Here is a 16204-nt window from a genome sequence, read left to right as displayed (position 1 = left end):
TTTTTTAAGTTTATTTATTTTGAGAGAGACAGACAGTGCCAGTGGGGGAGGGACCAAGAGGGAGGGAAAGAGAGAAAGAATCCCAAGCAGGCTCCACTCTGCCAGCTGCAGAGCCTGACATGGGGCTCAAACCCACGAGCCATGAGATCATAGCCTAAGCTGAAACCAAGAGTCAGACACTTAAGCAACTGAGACACTCAGATGCCCCAGGTACTTTAGGTATCTTAGTAAGACATAAGCAAACAAGACAGTGAGATTTAACCCTAGAACAGTTCAGGGGCCTGCCACCTCAGAGAAGTTTCTGGGGTCTACAGTGTGGTCTAGAGTATAACAAAATATCCCCTCCTTTGTGAAAGACAGGTTGCTGTACTTCACAGCACCTGTCACCACAACCCTACCACCTGCCCAGGCAGGTCCAAAGAAAAAGGGCCAATGTTTGGTAGGGTTTTTTGGTTTTTGGGGTTTTTTTTGCTTCTGGAGACAACATATACCACATTTGTGTGCCAACAGAGGCTTATACATGGGCTCAACAACACAGACTTCCCCTCCCCGACCTGAGCAGCATTTCTGAATATCTAATTTGCCAACAGCAAGAATTAACAGTGAGTATGGCACTATTCCTTGTGGGCATCAGCCAGCTACCTGGTGCAGGCTGATTATACCCTCTGTTATGGAGGCAGAGATCTGTCCTCAGAGGAATAGAAACACATTCTGGATATGGATTTGCCTTCCCTGCCCCTGTTTCTAGGAGCAACACCATCCCATGGATTCTCAGAATGCCTTATCAACCATCTTGGCATTTCATGCAGCAACTGGTGAAGGAACTGTCTTCACAGCAAAGGATGCTCAGCAATGGGCTCATGTCCATAGATTTAACTGGCCTTAACACATACACCTATCATCTGGAAGGAGCTAGCCTCACTGAAAGGTAGAATGGCTTACTGAAAACTCGGCTACAATACCAGCCGGTGCTCATCTTACAGGATGCAGTACATGCTCTGATTCATTATACGGTGCTCTCTCCCCCATCGCCAAAATACATAGATCTAAAAAATGGGTGGATGTTGGTGTGATTCCTCTTTTACACCTAACAACCTTGCAGGATTTTTGCTTCTGTCCCAGCAACTTTAAGCTTTACTTGTTTAGAGATCTTCATTCCCAAGAGAGAAATGCTTCCACCAGAGAAAACAATAATGGTTCAACTCAGAAGAGCAGACTATCACATGGACATTTGGGGCTCCTTATGCTACTAACCCAACTAGGCGGGTGGGGGGGGAGGGGGGGAAGGGAGGGACAGGTGGATAGTGTCATCGCCTTGTCAGAGTGACTGATCCTGATTCCCAAGATAAAATTGGGTTGCTCTTACAAAATGCAGGCAAGATGGCCTATGTCCAGTAGTAAAGGTTAACAGAAAACTACAGCAACCCAAAGGGGGTGGGGGGGCAGGATGATTAGTCAGGTCCTTAGGGACTAAAGATCTGGGTCACCCTCCCACGTACACAGCTCCAACCAGCTCAGGCTCGGGCTGAGGGCAGACTAGATTCAGAAGGAGGAATGGAAGAAGTATGCATATCAATTGCAGCCTTTGCCCTGTTACAGAAATACTGACTGTAACTTTATTTTCTACTTGCTTGTTATATACACATGATAATGTGTAGATGGAAACCATTTTTTCTCTCCTTTCCACTTTTTTTTTTTTAACGTTTATTTATTTTTGAGACAGAGAGAGACAGAGCATGAATGGCAGAGGGGCAGAGAGAGAGGGAGACACAGAATCGGAAGCAGGCTCCAGGCTCCGAGCCATCAGCCCAGAGCCTGACGCGGGCCTCGAACCCACAGACCGCGAGATCGTGACCTGAGCTGAAGTCAGACGCTCAATCAACTGAGCCACCCAGGCGCCCCTCCACTTTCATTTTATAAACCACTTGTTGGAAATTAACTTCACAATTTAGTCTTTAGGTAACAGAATATTCAGTGGGACTATGACTGGATCGGAAGAGTAACCGATATAGCCATCGGTTGATACAGGACTCTTAGGACATCTCATTTTAGGAAAGGTTGAAAACATTCACTTATAAGAAGGGGAGCAGTTTTTTGTTAGGCAGAAATACAGAATTGTTTTGTTGCTGTTGCATAGGAGTTTAAATGTGCATAAAAGAGTGTAAATGGAAGCTGAGTCATCGAGGGGTGGACTGTACCTATTACCAATTTAGTGCCTCTCAACTCCAAATTCAACCCTTTTCGCCTGCTCTGTGAAGGTGAATTCGAGCCCTTTAGATTTTTCCTTGCCAGCTGCCATCGATGCTTTGTCTAAAGAGGGTGCTGGAGACAGCCTACAGGAACACAGGGCTCTGTGTCCCAGTTCCAGCGTGCTCACTCGAAAGCAACACGTGCAGCCTTCTCCAGCAGCAGGCTGTCGTGGTGCTCGCAGTCTCCGGTGCCTGGCTCCTACGGTACACACCAGCTTCACCCAGCTCTCCTCTCCTCCTCAGGTAGTTTGGAAGAGGAGTGAGACGCCTCCCCATAAACGCACTAGAAAGACCTCTGACAGGTTCCAGCCGTCAGACTTTCAGCAAGATCTGGATCTCAGCCTCAGACACCATGTCAGCCCCAGGTAGCAGCTGTTCCTTATACCTGCTATTCCTACATTCTTCAGAGTTCTCTTGTTACCAGCCAATCCCTTGTTACTTCAATCCCCGGTTACAGTTAATAATTCTTGAAATTAAGCTTTCCCTGATCAAGTTACTGTATGGTTTCTCTCTTCTAACTGGACCTGGACTAAGCTGGCACTAGCTCAGATTAGACAGTGGAAGAGTTGATGAAAGTAGGGAGATTCAAGAGACACAAGATTAAATCGACAGGACTTGGTAATAGATTAGACAAGGGAAATAGGGGCAGGGGGAGGAGGACTCCTGCATAAATGTCCAGTTTATACAACTAAATGAAGGTGAACCTTTCTCCAGACTGTTCCTAATCAATGACTGAACTTGAAGAAAGCCATCTCTGAATCATTCTTCTGACCAGCACTCTGTGCTCTGGGCTCCCCATTGGCCTGGCTGAGGCTTTCTCAGAATTGTACTGCAGTCAGATGCTCTTCCTACCTTCCTTCCTTCCCTCCTCCCTCACACACCCCTGCACTGTAGGCTGAAACCACCCACCTCCAGACATCTAGCTAGGCAAAATAACTCACTGCTTTTAGTCAGCTATTTTGTTACCTAGAGACAAACTGCATCCCAAATGACAAAGCACCCACAAGCAGATAAATAGCCTAAGGGAAGGATATAAAACAAGAGGCTGGTTTAAAAACAGGAAAACATTTAATCCACTCCAAAAAACACATCAGGAACCACGGGAAAAATACCTATGATGGAAGAAGGATGTTGCTGGCTTCATGCTCTTATTCCTAGAATCCTGAGGCTCTGATGCTTAGAAGATATTATCTGGTCCTTCAGCTACTCCCAGATACCCAGAAATAAATTACACACATCTGTAAAAAGAGTTCTGGCCTGCTGAAGCTAGGGGGAGCTAGACAGAAAGGAGAAAGGAGCATCGATCTATAATCACCTGATGAAAGAGCAGCCAGGTGGCAGCCCAGAGCCATCCCAGGTGGGTGGGCCCCTCTGACGTGAACCAGAACCCACAAAACGGGATGGCCCAGGGAATGTGCCAGTCAGCCCACGTTCAGCAATAACTTTGATACTACTACATCTTCAGCCAAAGCCCCAGGGAGCAAAGCCCTAAACTCCTCCTTCAAGCCCCCTGCTGGTTGGTCTCATCATTATCTCGCCTCTTCCAAATCTGTAAGAAATTAATACAACAGACATGTAGCAGCTGGCATTCATCCACACATATCTATCAAGTGCCTCTCCTACCCTAAGCAATGGACAACCTGTCTGTCCCTCCACTTCCATATTTGTATGCCCCCTGAAACTAACTCGTAATAATCTTTCAGAAAATTCCCTTTTGCTTCTCTCCTCACTTTCCATCCCAAACTCACTTTCTAAAAATGAACTCATAATTAAGCCTATAACCATAGACAAAGTCATTAAAGAAAGAGTTATCTCTAGGGGCGCCTGGGTGGCTCAGTCGGTTAAGCGTCTGACTTCAGCTCAGGTCACGATCTCACAGTCCATAAGTTCAAGCCCCGCGTCAGGCTCTGTGCTGACAGCTCAGAGCCTGGAGCCTGCTTCAGATTCTGTGTCTCCCTCTCTCTCTCTGCCCCTCCCCTGGTCATGCTCTGTCTCTCTGTCTCAAAAATAAATAAAAACATTAAAAACTTAAAAAAAAAGAGAGAGAGACTTATTTCTAGAATGAAAAGCATCTCCCTTCCTTTTTATAAGGCTATTGCTTTCTCTTAGTCTCAGTCTTCCTTCTTTGTTAGGTACCAGGACAGTTATAAGAAGTAGAGATACTCTGCTCCACGAGTTCTCAATCCAATAGAGAAGACAGTTAAAATAAGGTTGGTGTTCTAGCAAAGACATGCAGAAAGCGCATGGGGTCACGAAGAGTGCTAACTTGACTTAGGATGCTGGGGAAAGCTTGAGAGCCGACTCCTAGTTGGGTGTCCTGATGATTCTAAGCTCTTCCTCCTTGAAACCAAACCACATACATCTGTAAAACTAACCTAGCCACACATATAACCTCCTTGCTCATCCATAAATCTTCTAAGATTCCCTGCCCTTCTCTTTTCTGACAATCACTCCTGGGCTCTCAGGGCAATCTGATCTTGGCCCCACCTCACTCCTCAGTGCATCCCAACAGGTACCCAGTCTAACCAAGGCTTTAACTCAATCCCACTTCCTGCCTTGACTCACATCATTCCTCTCACCGGCCTCACACCCCGTCTGTTCAACACTCACCAAGTTTGTGCCCAACCCACCTGAATGTAAGCCTCCGACAGCGTGATCATCTGGGGAAGGATGTCAGTCACCTGGAGGTCTTGTAATTCATACCACTTGCCTGTCCCCTGCAAAAAAGTATGAAGAAATGGGTTAGTCTGCTCCCTAAAACCAAAAGGTATAGAAAGAAAAGACTGCAGCAAAAAGCGAGAAAAATCAGAAGAACAGCCACTAGACTATCACTCAGCAAGAGTCATATTAAGAGGGTGCATGACTTCTGCTGCCATCATTCAATTTAAAGAGTTCTTGGGGTGCTGATTTTGGCAAACTCAATCCCTGCCTCGGATTCCTTGAAGTACAGTGGAGTCTCCCAACACTTTTAAGAATTTAGATGGGGAGGGGTGCCTGGGTGGCTCACTCAGTAAGCTTCTGACTTCAGCTCAGGTCATGATCTCACGGTTTGTGAGTTCGAGCCCCGCGTTGGGCTCTGTGCTGATAGCTCGGAGACTGGAGCCTGCTTCGGATTCTGTGTCTTCCTCTCTCTCTGCTCCTCCCCCACTTGTCCTCTGTCTCTCTCTGTCTCTCAAAAATAAATGTAAATAAATAAATAAATAAATAAATACATACATACATAAATAAATAAAAAGAATTTAGATGGGCAATAAAGAGAAAAAAGAGGAAGCCCTCTACTCCTCACCTAAGATGACTCCTTGTTGCCCATAAATGTTAGATTAGACACAGTTAGCAGGTGCAATGTTAACTACTGGGAAACTTAAAAGTAGACATCCCCACCCCCAATGACAGAGAACACAGCAACAGCCAAGAAAAGCGTCCTTCATGGACACTGTTCACAATACTAACCCATTTCCTTTGGACTATAAAACCTGTGCGGCAAATTCAGCAAAATCTACCTTACTTCATGCTGCCATAAACAAGGGGGAAAAGAAGTTTCTGGATTATGGCAGAGGCACTTCTGGAAGCTCACCTGCCTCATCCATCCAAACTTCAAAGAAATGCCAAAGATAGATACTACAGACTATAGATATTCCAGATAGTCAATAGTTCAGAATATACAAAACCTTGAGCTTTTGTTAAAGCTCAAGATCATGTAATCAAGTCCCCATTCCTGTTTCAAGTAGTGGTTAAGAACATGGTGGAACTAATTATCTGGGTTCAAAGCCCAAATCTATCAACTTCAGATAAATTACTCAAACTCTGAGCCTAGGTTTCCTTGTTTGTAATTTAAAAAAAAAAAAAAAAAAAAAAGGTAGGTAGGGTGCCTGGGTGGCTCAGTTGGTAGGACATCTAACTCTTGGTTTCAGCTCAGGTCATGATCTCACAGTTCGTGGGTTCTAGCCCCGGGTCAGGATCCATGCTGGTAATGCAGAGCCTGATTGGGATTCTCTCTCTCCCTGTCACTGCCCCTCCCCCTCTAGCACATGCACAGGCTCTCTCTTTCTCAAAATAAATTCAAAATAAATAAACAAACATGGGGTGCCTGGGTGGCTCGGTCAGTTAAGCATCTGACTTCAGCTCAGGTCATGATCTCACAGTTCGTGGGTTTGAGCCCCATGCCGGGCTCTGTGCTGACAGCTCAGAGCCTTGGAGCCTGCTTTGGATTCTGTGTCTCTTTCTCTCTCTGCCCCTACCCCACTCATGCTCTCTCTCAAAAAAATGAATAAACATTAAAAAAAATTTTTTTTAATAAATGCTAAAATAGAAAAGAATGGTACCATTAACACCTATCTTATAGGTGTATTTTAAAAGTACAAATAAGATGAACATACACTGAGCGCTTGGCATACTTTCCAGTGCACAGTAAAATGCTTGACAAACAGAGCTAGTTATTATTAAACTCATAGTCCCAGACGACTAATCAAACTAAAACAATCTGTGCTAATAACCTGTGTGATACCAAATATATCTTAAGTACATGTTTCATCCTTTTCAGTTTGAGACAAATTCAAAAAAGTTTTTAGCTGAAAGGAAGCCTTTAGACCAGTGCTTCATAAACTTTAATTATATACCAGAGGGTCTTGTTAAAATGCAAATTCTGATTCAGTTGGTTTGGGTGGGGCCTAAGATTCCACATTTCTAGTGAGTTCTCATATGATGTCAATGCTGCTAGAAAGAGGATTCACTCCACTTCAGGTGGTAAGGCTCTAATCTAGGACAGTGGTGTTCAACCTTGGCTTCACAATGGAATCTCCTAGATAACTTTAAACATCATGATGCCTGGCTCCCACCTCCCGATAATCTAATGCAGTCTCTTAACTCTGACTGACATTTTGAGCCAGATAAATTAATTGTTACGGGGGCTACCTATGCACTGTAGGATATTTAGCAGCATCCCTGACCTCTATTCCAGGTGAAAACCAACAGGCATAAATTCCATTGTTCTAATGTACTTAGCCTGGAGTGGCCTAGGCATCAGGATTTTAAAATCTCCCTAGGTGAGTCCAATGTGCAGCCAAAATTGAGAACCACTGCCTGAAACTCACCACTGACAGCTCTATTACTTGCAGAGCTCCAAAGTCAAGGTCAAGAGAGGACAGACTGAAGAGAGCTGCCCATTGAAATGCCAAAGGAACAACCGCCATTTTTACCACTCACATGATGAAGCACATGGATCCGGTAGGAGCCCTCAGAGGGCTTGCCATCATGGACGATGTTGGCGATGAGGTCGTACGTGGTATTTTTGTGTACTGCTTGTACTTCTTCAGACAAGTATTCTCTCAGATCCACATTTCTGGTGATGAAGAAAAGAAAGCCAAGAGATCAAAGGATACAGAGGTTAGCTGTCCTACACCAGTGGACCACAGAGTTATTGGACCCTAGTTTAGGACCTGAAACAAGGCAGGCTGGCAGAGCCATGGAAGCCCAGGTTGGGGGAAATTCACATACTTTGCCACAAAAATGAGTTAAACTAGAAAGACTGGCTCTACAGGAAAAGTACATTTTAGAAGCACGTCTAACCATTAAAAAGGCACAGCCTAGAGTCCTTCAGATTAGAAATGGAATGAGGGCTCTGCCCCTTCAGAGCCATGTGTGAGTTTAAGCAGGTTACACAACCTAAGGCTCTTGTGTGATATGAGAATGAGCGTCACCATCTCCTCTGGGACAGTGAGATGAAAGGAGAGGCTAAGTCTAACACCTTACCCTCTGCCCCGTCCAGGAATCCCGCAGCCACAATGTTTGGGGACGCCTGGTCCCTAGCCTCCCTCCCCGGGAACTGCCCTGGAGTCAAGAGCACTCCCTCCTACCAGGAACACACTGGTGACTGTGGCAATTCATAAGAGTCCAGTTCTGAAAGAAATCCCCAATACATGGGCCTTCAAAGGAAGGTTCTCTGTGGTCCACTCAAGGTGGCAGAGAGCTGGCTTTCATGGGCCCCAATTTCACTCTACTTATCACATAGACAAGATGCTAGTGAAGAAGAGTGTGGGAAAAGCAAGTAAGAGATTCCCCTGTAATGCTAACTACAAAGGTTACCTCTCTTCAACTCAGATTCTTGGTGATCTCTGAACCAGGAAAAATAAAATGCTATACCTGGAAGGACCAATAGGATTCATCTAGACCAAGCCTCTCATTTTACCCATGTGAGAATAAATCCAGAAAATATGCAAATGACCTGTCCAAAGTCACAAAGCTTGGATGGTACAGAACTCAGGCCTCTTTAATTTCAGAGACTACCCTCTTAAACACTACAAAGAATTAAGAATTAGAACGATTTTCTTTCTTTCTTTCTTTCTTTTTAAAGATTTTACTTTTTAAAGTAATCTCTATACCCAACATGAGACTTGAACTCACAATGCCAAGATCAAGAGTCGCATGCTCCACCTACTGAGCCAGCCAGGCACCCCATGGAACCATTTTCAAAAGAGAAAACTGGCAGTCTTGATATGGTTTGGGGAACTGAGAAACGGAGAGGGATGGAGAGAGAAAGAAAAGAAGGGACGGAGAGGGATGGAGAGAGAAAGAAAAGAAGGGACGAGCATGGATACGTTAGAGCTCCCAAACTACTTTGTGAAGGTTTAAAAACAACAACCCTAATGAGCTAAACAAGTTAATCCTATCATATATCCACCCAAATCCTTCTCAATAAGAAAGTGCCTTAGGGCTCCACTCTTCCTTACCTAAATGCCAGCACACAGAGACCCACACTTCCTCCTGCTAGCCCTCCCACCAGGTCTCTCCGGGTTCTCAGAGAGATCTTCTTCAGAGTATGAAAACCATGTCTCTTGAGAACTGAAAACCAACTGTCTATCTCCAAAAGGATCTTGCAGATTTCTGAGTTAGAAAGTAGCAAATTAAAAGCATCTGGTACAACTTCTCCCAGTTTGCATTAAAATACTCATAAATGTTCATAAAGAGACAACTGCATGATAAACTAAAAATAAGACTATACATCAAAATTTATGTTTCTCACCAATAGAAATTAAACACATTCCAGATTTTACCTGGCAAAAAATAAGACAGAAGGACCCCAAGATGGCAAGACAAATCTGGAACCATCCCCACTGTCCATGCCTAACCACAGTATGCAAGAAGATGCAATGACCAGCAAACAGATGGACAGACTCGGGGTCATCTTTGAATCCAGGCAGAATCCTACCTGTCCTGCCCTGCTTTCATCCAGTTTTCCCTATATGGAAAGACTACATTTTCCAGCAAGCAACAGGCGAGGAGGAGAAAGGACTGCCTCTAGGGACACATCCATCCCTGAGGTCCCTGAAATATTTGTATCCTTCCAAGAACTCTTAACTTACATAGTGTAGGTAGGCTCTATTCCCAGCAATCTCTAAATAAGACAGTCCAAAATTAATAATAGTATAAAAATATAAAAAATTTAGGCTCACTCTCCCTGAGAGTAAGAGAAGCAGGGTAATACTCACGTAATAGGGAAGTTGACAATAGTTGGATTCTTCTCCACAAAGAAATTGTTCTTAGTGAATCTCTTAATACAAAAGATTAGATACGGAGGCAGCTTGGTGAGCTGGAAGCGCTTTAGAAAGTTTTCCTTGTAGGTCTTATATTCCTAGAGAGAGAGAGACGGGGGAGAAGAAAATTATCAAATTAGTGTTGGAGTATCAGGACAGGGGCAGGAGGAGTATCAGGACAGGGGCAGGAGTTCTGTTTTGGTTTGGATTTTTAAATATAATTCTGCCTTACACTTAAGAATTCAGAAGACACCTGATTGCAGAAGCCATGTTAAGGTCTTAGGAACAGTAACACGACTAAGACTACCTAAAATACAAGTGGGGAACATGTTTAAGCCAGTACATGAACATACTGCTGAATTCTACCCATAGCAATGTGGGTATCCATTTCTACAAGGAAAACAAAAATGTCAAATGAAAAAGAGGAGTTGTTAAAAGCTGCAGAAATAAAACAAAACCAAGAGAGCATCACTTAATTCAAAATAAGGAAGAAGTTGCCGACTATTCAGTAGAGGCGTACTGCCATGGAATAAGTACTTCTGAAGCAGTGAAGGCCCCTTCATCAATGAGGATATTCCAGAAAATGGAAGAACTGAAACTACAAAACTCTTAGAAGAAAACATAAGGGTAAATTTTCATGACCTAGGATTTGACAATCTATTCTTACATATGAAAACAAAATCACACGCTTCAAAAGAACACCTAGACGGTATTTCGTCAAAACTTGAAACTTCTGTGCTTCAAATGATACTATCAAGATGGTGAAAACGCAATCTATATAAGAGGAGAAAATGCTTGTAAAATCAGACATCTGATAAGGAACAGTATCTAGATTATATAAAGCATTCTTACAACTCAATAATACAAAGATAACCCAATTTAAAAATGCACAAAGGACCTGAATAGACATTTCTCCAAAGATGATATACAAATGTCCAACGAGCACGTGAAAAGATGCTTAACAGCATTAGTCATCAGGGAAATACAAAGTGTTGTATTTCACAAGTGTGAGATATATTCACAAGTGTTGTAAATTCACAAGTGTTGGTGAAGATGTAGACAAACTGGAGCACTCATACACTGCTGATGGGAATACAACATGGTGTAGCCACTTTGGAAAAACAGTCTGGCAGTTCCTCAAATGGCTAAACATAAGAGTTACCATATAGCCCAGCAATTCCACTTCTTAATCATCACTCAAGAGAAATGAAAACATGTTCACAGAACAACCTGTAGACTAATATTTATGGCAGCATTATTCACAGTAGCCAAAAGGTAGAAACGATCCCGAATGTCCAGCAACTGATGAATGGATGAACAAAATATGGTCTATTCATACAATGGGATCTAATTCGGCCACAAAAAGGAATGAAGTAGTGATACATGCTACACCATGGATGAACCTTGAAAGCATTATGCTAAGTGAAAGAAGCAAATCCCAGAAGAGCACATTACAAGGATTCCATTACAGGACATGTCCACAATGGGCAAATCCAGAGACAGAAAGTAGATGAGTAGTTGCCTATGGTTGGGGGAGACGAGGAGGTTGGTAACCAAAGGGTAATGAAAACACTAATGAGGAAAATGTTCTGCAAATAATTGTGGTGGTGGTAGCACATGCCTGTGGATACAGTAAAACCCACTGAATTATATAACTTTAAGTGGGTTAAATGTATAGGGTATGAATTATATCTCAATAAAGCCATTACTTTTTTAAAAATCAAGTTCCCTTGTCACATGATACATAACCTGAGAGCACTGGAGAAATAAGCTTTCTGTCTCTAGTACACACATCATAGCTATACCTTTCAGGTAAATCTTTGATCATCTAAGGGTATAAGCACTACTGGAAAAAATGTCTTTTTTGTTGGTATCAAGTAACCTCTGTGTGGTTGAAATAAAATACTGTATTAAAAGCAAAACATTTTTTTTAATCAGGTAAATGCTAAGAGATTTCACTGCCCACATCTGAATCTATGATCAAGTTGACATCAAAACCACTCTTTTCAAGAGGGAAGGAAACAAACCACAAGAGACTCTCTTCATGATAGAGAACAACTGAGGGGTGACAGGGGGATATGGGTAGAGGATGGGCTAGATGGGTGACAGGTATTAAGGAGGGCACTCATAATGAACACTGCGTACTGCATGTAAGTGATGAATCACTGACACCAATACAGCACTGTATATTAACTAAAATTTAAATTAAATAAATAAATAAGCATTCTTTTTAATCATCTCTCAGACTAGCGAAGGATTTAATACCTAAGTGATGTCACGGCCTAACTTAACAAACGTTTCTCAGGAGTTCCTGAGAAAGCCTGAGGAAAGAATTTCACCATGGACATCAGTACCACATTCAAATAGCAAGGAACGATTTGGCTTTAACTACATATTACATTGTAATAGAACTGTTAATTTTATTGGTCTCAAAGTTTTGTTTGTCTACATTGTAAATTTGTCATAATTTCATACTTGCTTACAAGCTGTAGGTGTAAGGAGCTTATACCAACATTTACATGCATACTAAGGTGGTTAACATAGAAGAATAAATTTAATCACACCATATATTAACTAACTTGGATGTAAAAAAATAAGCAGAAAAAAAATAAAATTTGTACATATGCATTAAATACGGTATCACCTTAAAATATAAAGATATAAATGATAAGGACATTGCAAAAAAAAAAAAGAATAAATTTAAATCAATACTGAGGGTTCATGGGAATCTTAATATTACTTAAATTTGAACAAACAGTGATAAGAGGGACCAAGTAGCATGGCTGAAAAAGTCAGATGAAAAATCTGAGTCTAGATTCCTGGTTCTGACACTTAAAACCATAAAATAAACAAACTGAGCTACTACAAACCCTAAGGTCTCTCTTTCACCATCCCAAAATGAGTCTTTAAAAGACAGTGTTCGACATCTTACCAATCTCTGAGCGTGTGTGTGCACACACGTGTGTGGGTGTGACACGGGCAGGTGCCACTGTACAAGGATATCCAGGGCTTGTTTTGCTTATTAAACTTGCTAACAGTACCTGACAATGGACTTGGATACTGAACGGAAACAGAGATGGAGATTAGTAAAGGCATGTTTTAGGCGTGAGCTGCCTAGCTCCCAATTCCGCCTTTTCAAGGAAAGGCCCTGATTCACAGGATCCCTGAACAGAAAGGACACCTGATTCAAGTGGGCCTTTCAACCCACTAGGAATCCTGAAGCAGAGTAGCAGAAGGCTGGGCCTTGGAGCAACTGAAGTAAGGTAATGGCAGCCTGTGCAAGGGACAATCAACAGACCGCCACTTCTGAGAACCCTGTCACCCTAGTTCTGTCCTTCCCAAGTCCTGCTCTGTTCAAGTCTCCCTAAGACCTTCAAGAGATGCCTTCCAATAAAGTTCCTCTTTTAGTCTAGCGAATTTTCTGTTGCTATTTAATATCTGAAAACAAAAGAAACTTGGCTAATGAAGAGAAAGAGCAGAAAGGGTTTGGAATGAGACATCAGGTGAATAAAATTCTCCCAGTAAAGAACAGAAAGGATTAAATTTGTCTAGGATAAAGAAGGGAATTAAACCGAGAAACAGTTAACTCAGTAGATAAGAAGACACTTTTAACTTAAAAAGTAATATGATAGTAAGAACAAATTATTTCATCTATATTTTAGCTCTATTTTTTTCCACTTGAATACTAACACTACATTTTTTAAAAGATTTTAAAATTTCTACTATCATAAATACCCGCTCCTTTCTCCATCCTACCCAGAGGCAGATGGCTGAAAGGAACATATGAGAAGTGTAAGAGAGGGCACTGCCAATCAAGCGAAGAGTTGGGGTGACCAGCTAGAAACAGCGTGGAGTCTGGGAGGCTCAATACACACAATACGCTTTATAATAAATGCATTCCACAAACGTGGCGACTTCCAAGTATAAAAAGAAACTGAAAAAAGTCCAGAGAGAGAAAGGAGCATCAGCAGCGCAGCTGTGCAAATGGACTACCTTCTCGGTGATGCCGTTGAATTTGGCCAGGATGTTGAAGAGCGGCACCTGAGGGATAATGAGCTGCTCCTTCTCGTCCTTGTAGAGGGGAGCGGTAGGGAGATCCAGTGTCAGGTACATGAAGGTGGACTCCACCATTGTCTCCTGGTACTCATCATTATGCAGCAGCTGCTCTTTTTCTTCTGCTGGCTAGAAATGAGGAAGAAGAAAAAGGAGGGAAGAAATGCAAGCAGTATGCATATCACCACACACAGAAAGAAACAATGTTTTTGTTCATTTTGTATCGGAGTGAAGACAGCGCCCAAGAGACTGGGCATTTCATGGACAGCATCGCTGCCTGGGTAGAGTAAGCAAACACTGAGGGACTTCCATCCTCAGAGAGATGGCTTTTTAAATTTTTTGAGAGAGAGAGAGAGAGAGAGAAAGCATGGGAGACGGAGAGAGAAAGAATCTTAAGCAGGCTCCATGCTCAGCGCAGAGCCTGACACAGGGCTCAATCCCATGACCCTGAGACCATGACCTGAGCCAAAATGAAGAGTCAAATGTTCAACTGACTAAGCCACCCAGAAGACCCTAGAGAGATTGTATTTAAATACCAGACTATTAAAAACCCTTTTAGATGATCTAGAAAGCTTATCTGAGCTTTCTGAAAAATCACACCAGCACCACCCAATGGCCAGACCACTTAAACCAGTAAGACTTTTACCCTACCGTAACTGCCCAACTTAAGCACACTGGTACAACAAAAGCCCGAGGAGCTGTCACTTGACAAGTGTTTTTGTAGAACCTCATCTTGAGGCAAGAGGCCTTGATAGACCTCTAAGCCTCTCTCTGTCAACCCTGAATCCCCTCAGGTAAGATAAATCAGGCCAAGAGTCAGTTTCAACCCCCACTCACCAGATCAGGATGAGGCAGCTTTTTAGTGAAGATCCTCATGGAACCCTGGAAAACATCAGTCACAATGGCTGTACAAACAGAAATCAAAATGCAAATTCTGTCAGGTTGGAAAGCATTTCCAGAATATAGTCCTAACTTCTAAATTTCTGAAATAAACCAGCATTGTCCAGCTAAGACTCAAAGCTCTCAGTAAACACAGAAGTACCTTTGCAACATATACCACCATGGTACCTTCATCATTATTTGTGTAAATAATTACTTTGTGTCTGCCTTCTCCATAAGATACCCTCTAGCACAGGGCCTGTCCCATAGGAGAAAAATTAAGTGCATCTTAATGAATGAATGAAATGAATGATTTATAAACCCTAGAGACTTATAAATCACAAAAAAATCACAAGCAAAACAAGATAGATCCAAAGACTTTCCCATAACCTTATGCTGTGTGCAAAGGAAGATAAAGTCCACCCTGCACTGGACATAAAACAAAAATGCAGACTGAGGGACAGAGCAGAACAGAACCAAAGCACTGAGACAGAAAGTACAACAGGGTTCCAGAATCCTAATAGGACACAAGTTACAGAACTCAGAGGATGTACACAGGTTGAAGACACCTGGTAGAGGTGGTAGGGCCATCTGGTAGAGCATCAGCCCACAATTCCACATTAATAAACATTAACACCAGCAGAACAGAGAAAAAGGACAAGGAAAAAGCTGCATTAGGTCTCCAAAATTATTTATCTAGCTCAGCACTCTTTAAGCTAACAACTATTTCTGGCATTCATGAAAACTGTCTAACTACTGCTATGCCAACATGGATGTTAAGAGACCATCGGACTTAAAGTCTGAGAATCAATATGGAGGCAAGCCTCATTTCTCCAAGCATAGGCCCAGGGGAAGGAACTAGCTTTTACTCTGCTTTACCAGTCAACTTAGAAGCCAGGCAAACCATGCAGTGAGTCCTCTTCACATTAACTCTTGCACTGCCAGGAGACTAGCAGTCGACAACATGCTGCCCAGCCCCTCAGTTTGGAACTAGATCAGGATTTTAGAGCATTATTATATCTATTCCCATGTATTAAACATGCCATTGGATATAACCATATCCTAATTTTTAAAAATGGAGAGGAACCTATTCAGGAATAAAATTTAGTCCATGTATACACAGACACTACCCTAATGCAAAAAAATAAAAAGTTAAGAAAAGGATGGGAAGTTGCAAAGTGCCTATAAAAGGAAGCAAACAAAAAAAGAGCTCCCTTTTACAAAATAACATGACTTACTCTTCTTTTTCTTCTTTGTGCCCCCCAGAGCTGAGTGTAGAGCATTCAGAAACCAGGACAGAAAGTCAACTCCATCCCCTGGAAGAGAAGGAAGGGTAGGGCATTTCGAAGCTGCAAATTAGTATAGTCCAAACCATGTGGCTGGCATGATGCCACATTCCTGGTTTTCCTTCTTCCTTTCAGGCAACACCATCCTGTCCTCTGGGCATCCTCCTCTATTTGGACATTAAATGCTGGCACTCCTCAAGGTCAAGCT

General features: G+C 42.5%; 1 protein-coding gene across 2 annotated transcripts in view; it reads right to left on the bottom strand.

Annotated features, from left to right (window-relative positions):
• Positions 1-3298: 3298 nt before the first annotated feature.
• USP39 (ubiquitin specific peptidase 39) overlaps positions 3299-16204 on the bottom strand; it is a 30634-nt gene continuing 17728 nt past the window's right edge. For both annotated transcript variants that reach the window (XM_049652073.1, XM_049652075.1), the window contains 7 exons: positions 15949-16026; positions 14669-14736; positions 13772-13960; positions 9734-9876; positions 7452-7587; positions 4880-4966; positions 3299-3798 (listed from right to left, as the gene is read on the bottom strand). In XM_049652073.1, coding sequence (XP_049508030.1) covers positions 3751-3798; positions 4880-4966; positions 7452-7587; positions 9734-9876; positions 13772-13960; positions 14669-14736; positions 15949-16026 — 749 coding nt within the window. In that variant the 3' untranslated portion in view covers positions 3299-3750. The remainder of the gene's footprint in view (positions 3799-4879; positions 4967-7451; positions 7588-9733; positions 9877-13771; positions 13961-14668; positions 14737-15948; positions 16027-16204) is intronic.

The sequence above is a fragment of the Panthera uncia genome (assembly GCF_023721935.1).
Source record: "Panthera uncia isolate 11264 chromosome A3 unlocalized genomic scaffold, Puncia_PCG_1.0 HiC_scaffold_12, whole genome shotgun sequence".
NCBI lineage: Eukaryota > Metazoa > Chordata > Mammalia > Carnivora > Felidae > Panthera > Panthera uncia.
Note: the sequence above shows the minus strand (reverse complement) of the source record. Positions and strands in the feature narration are given on the sequence as shown.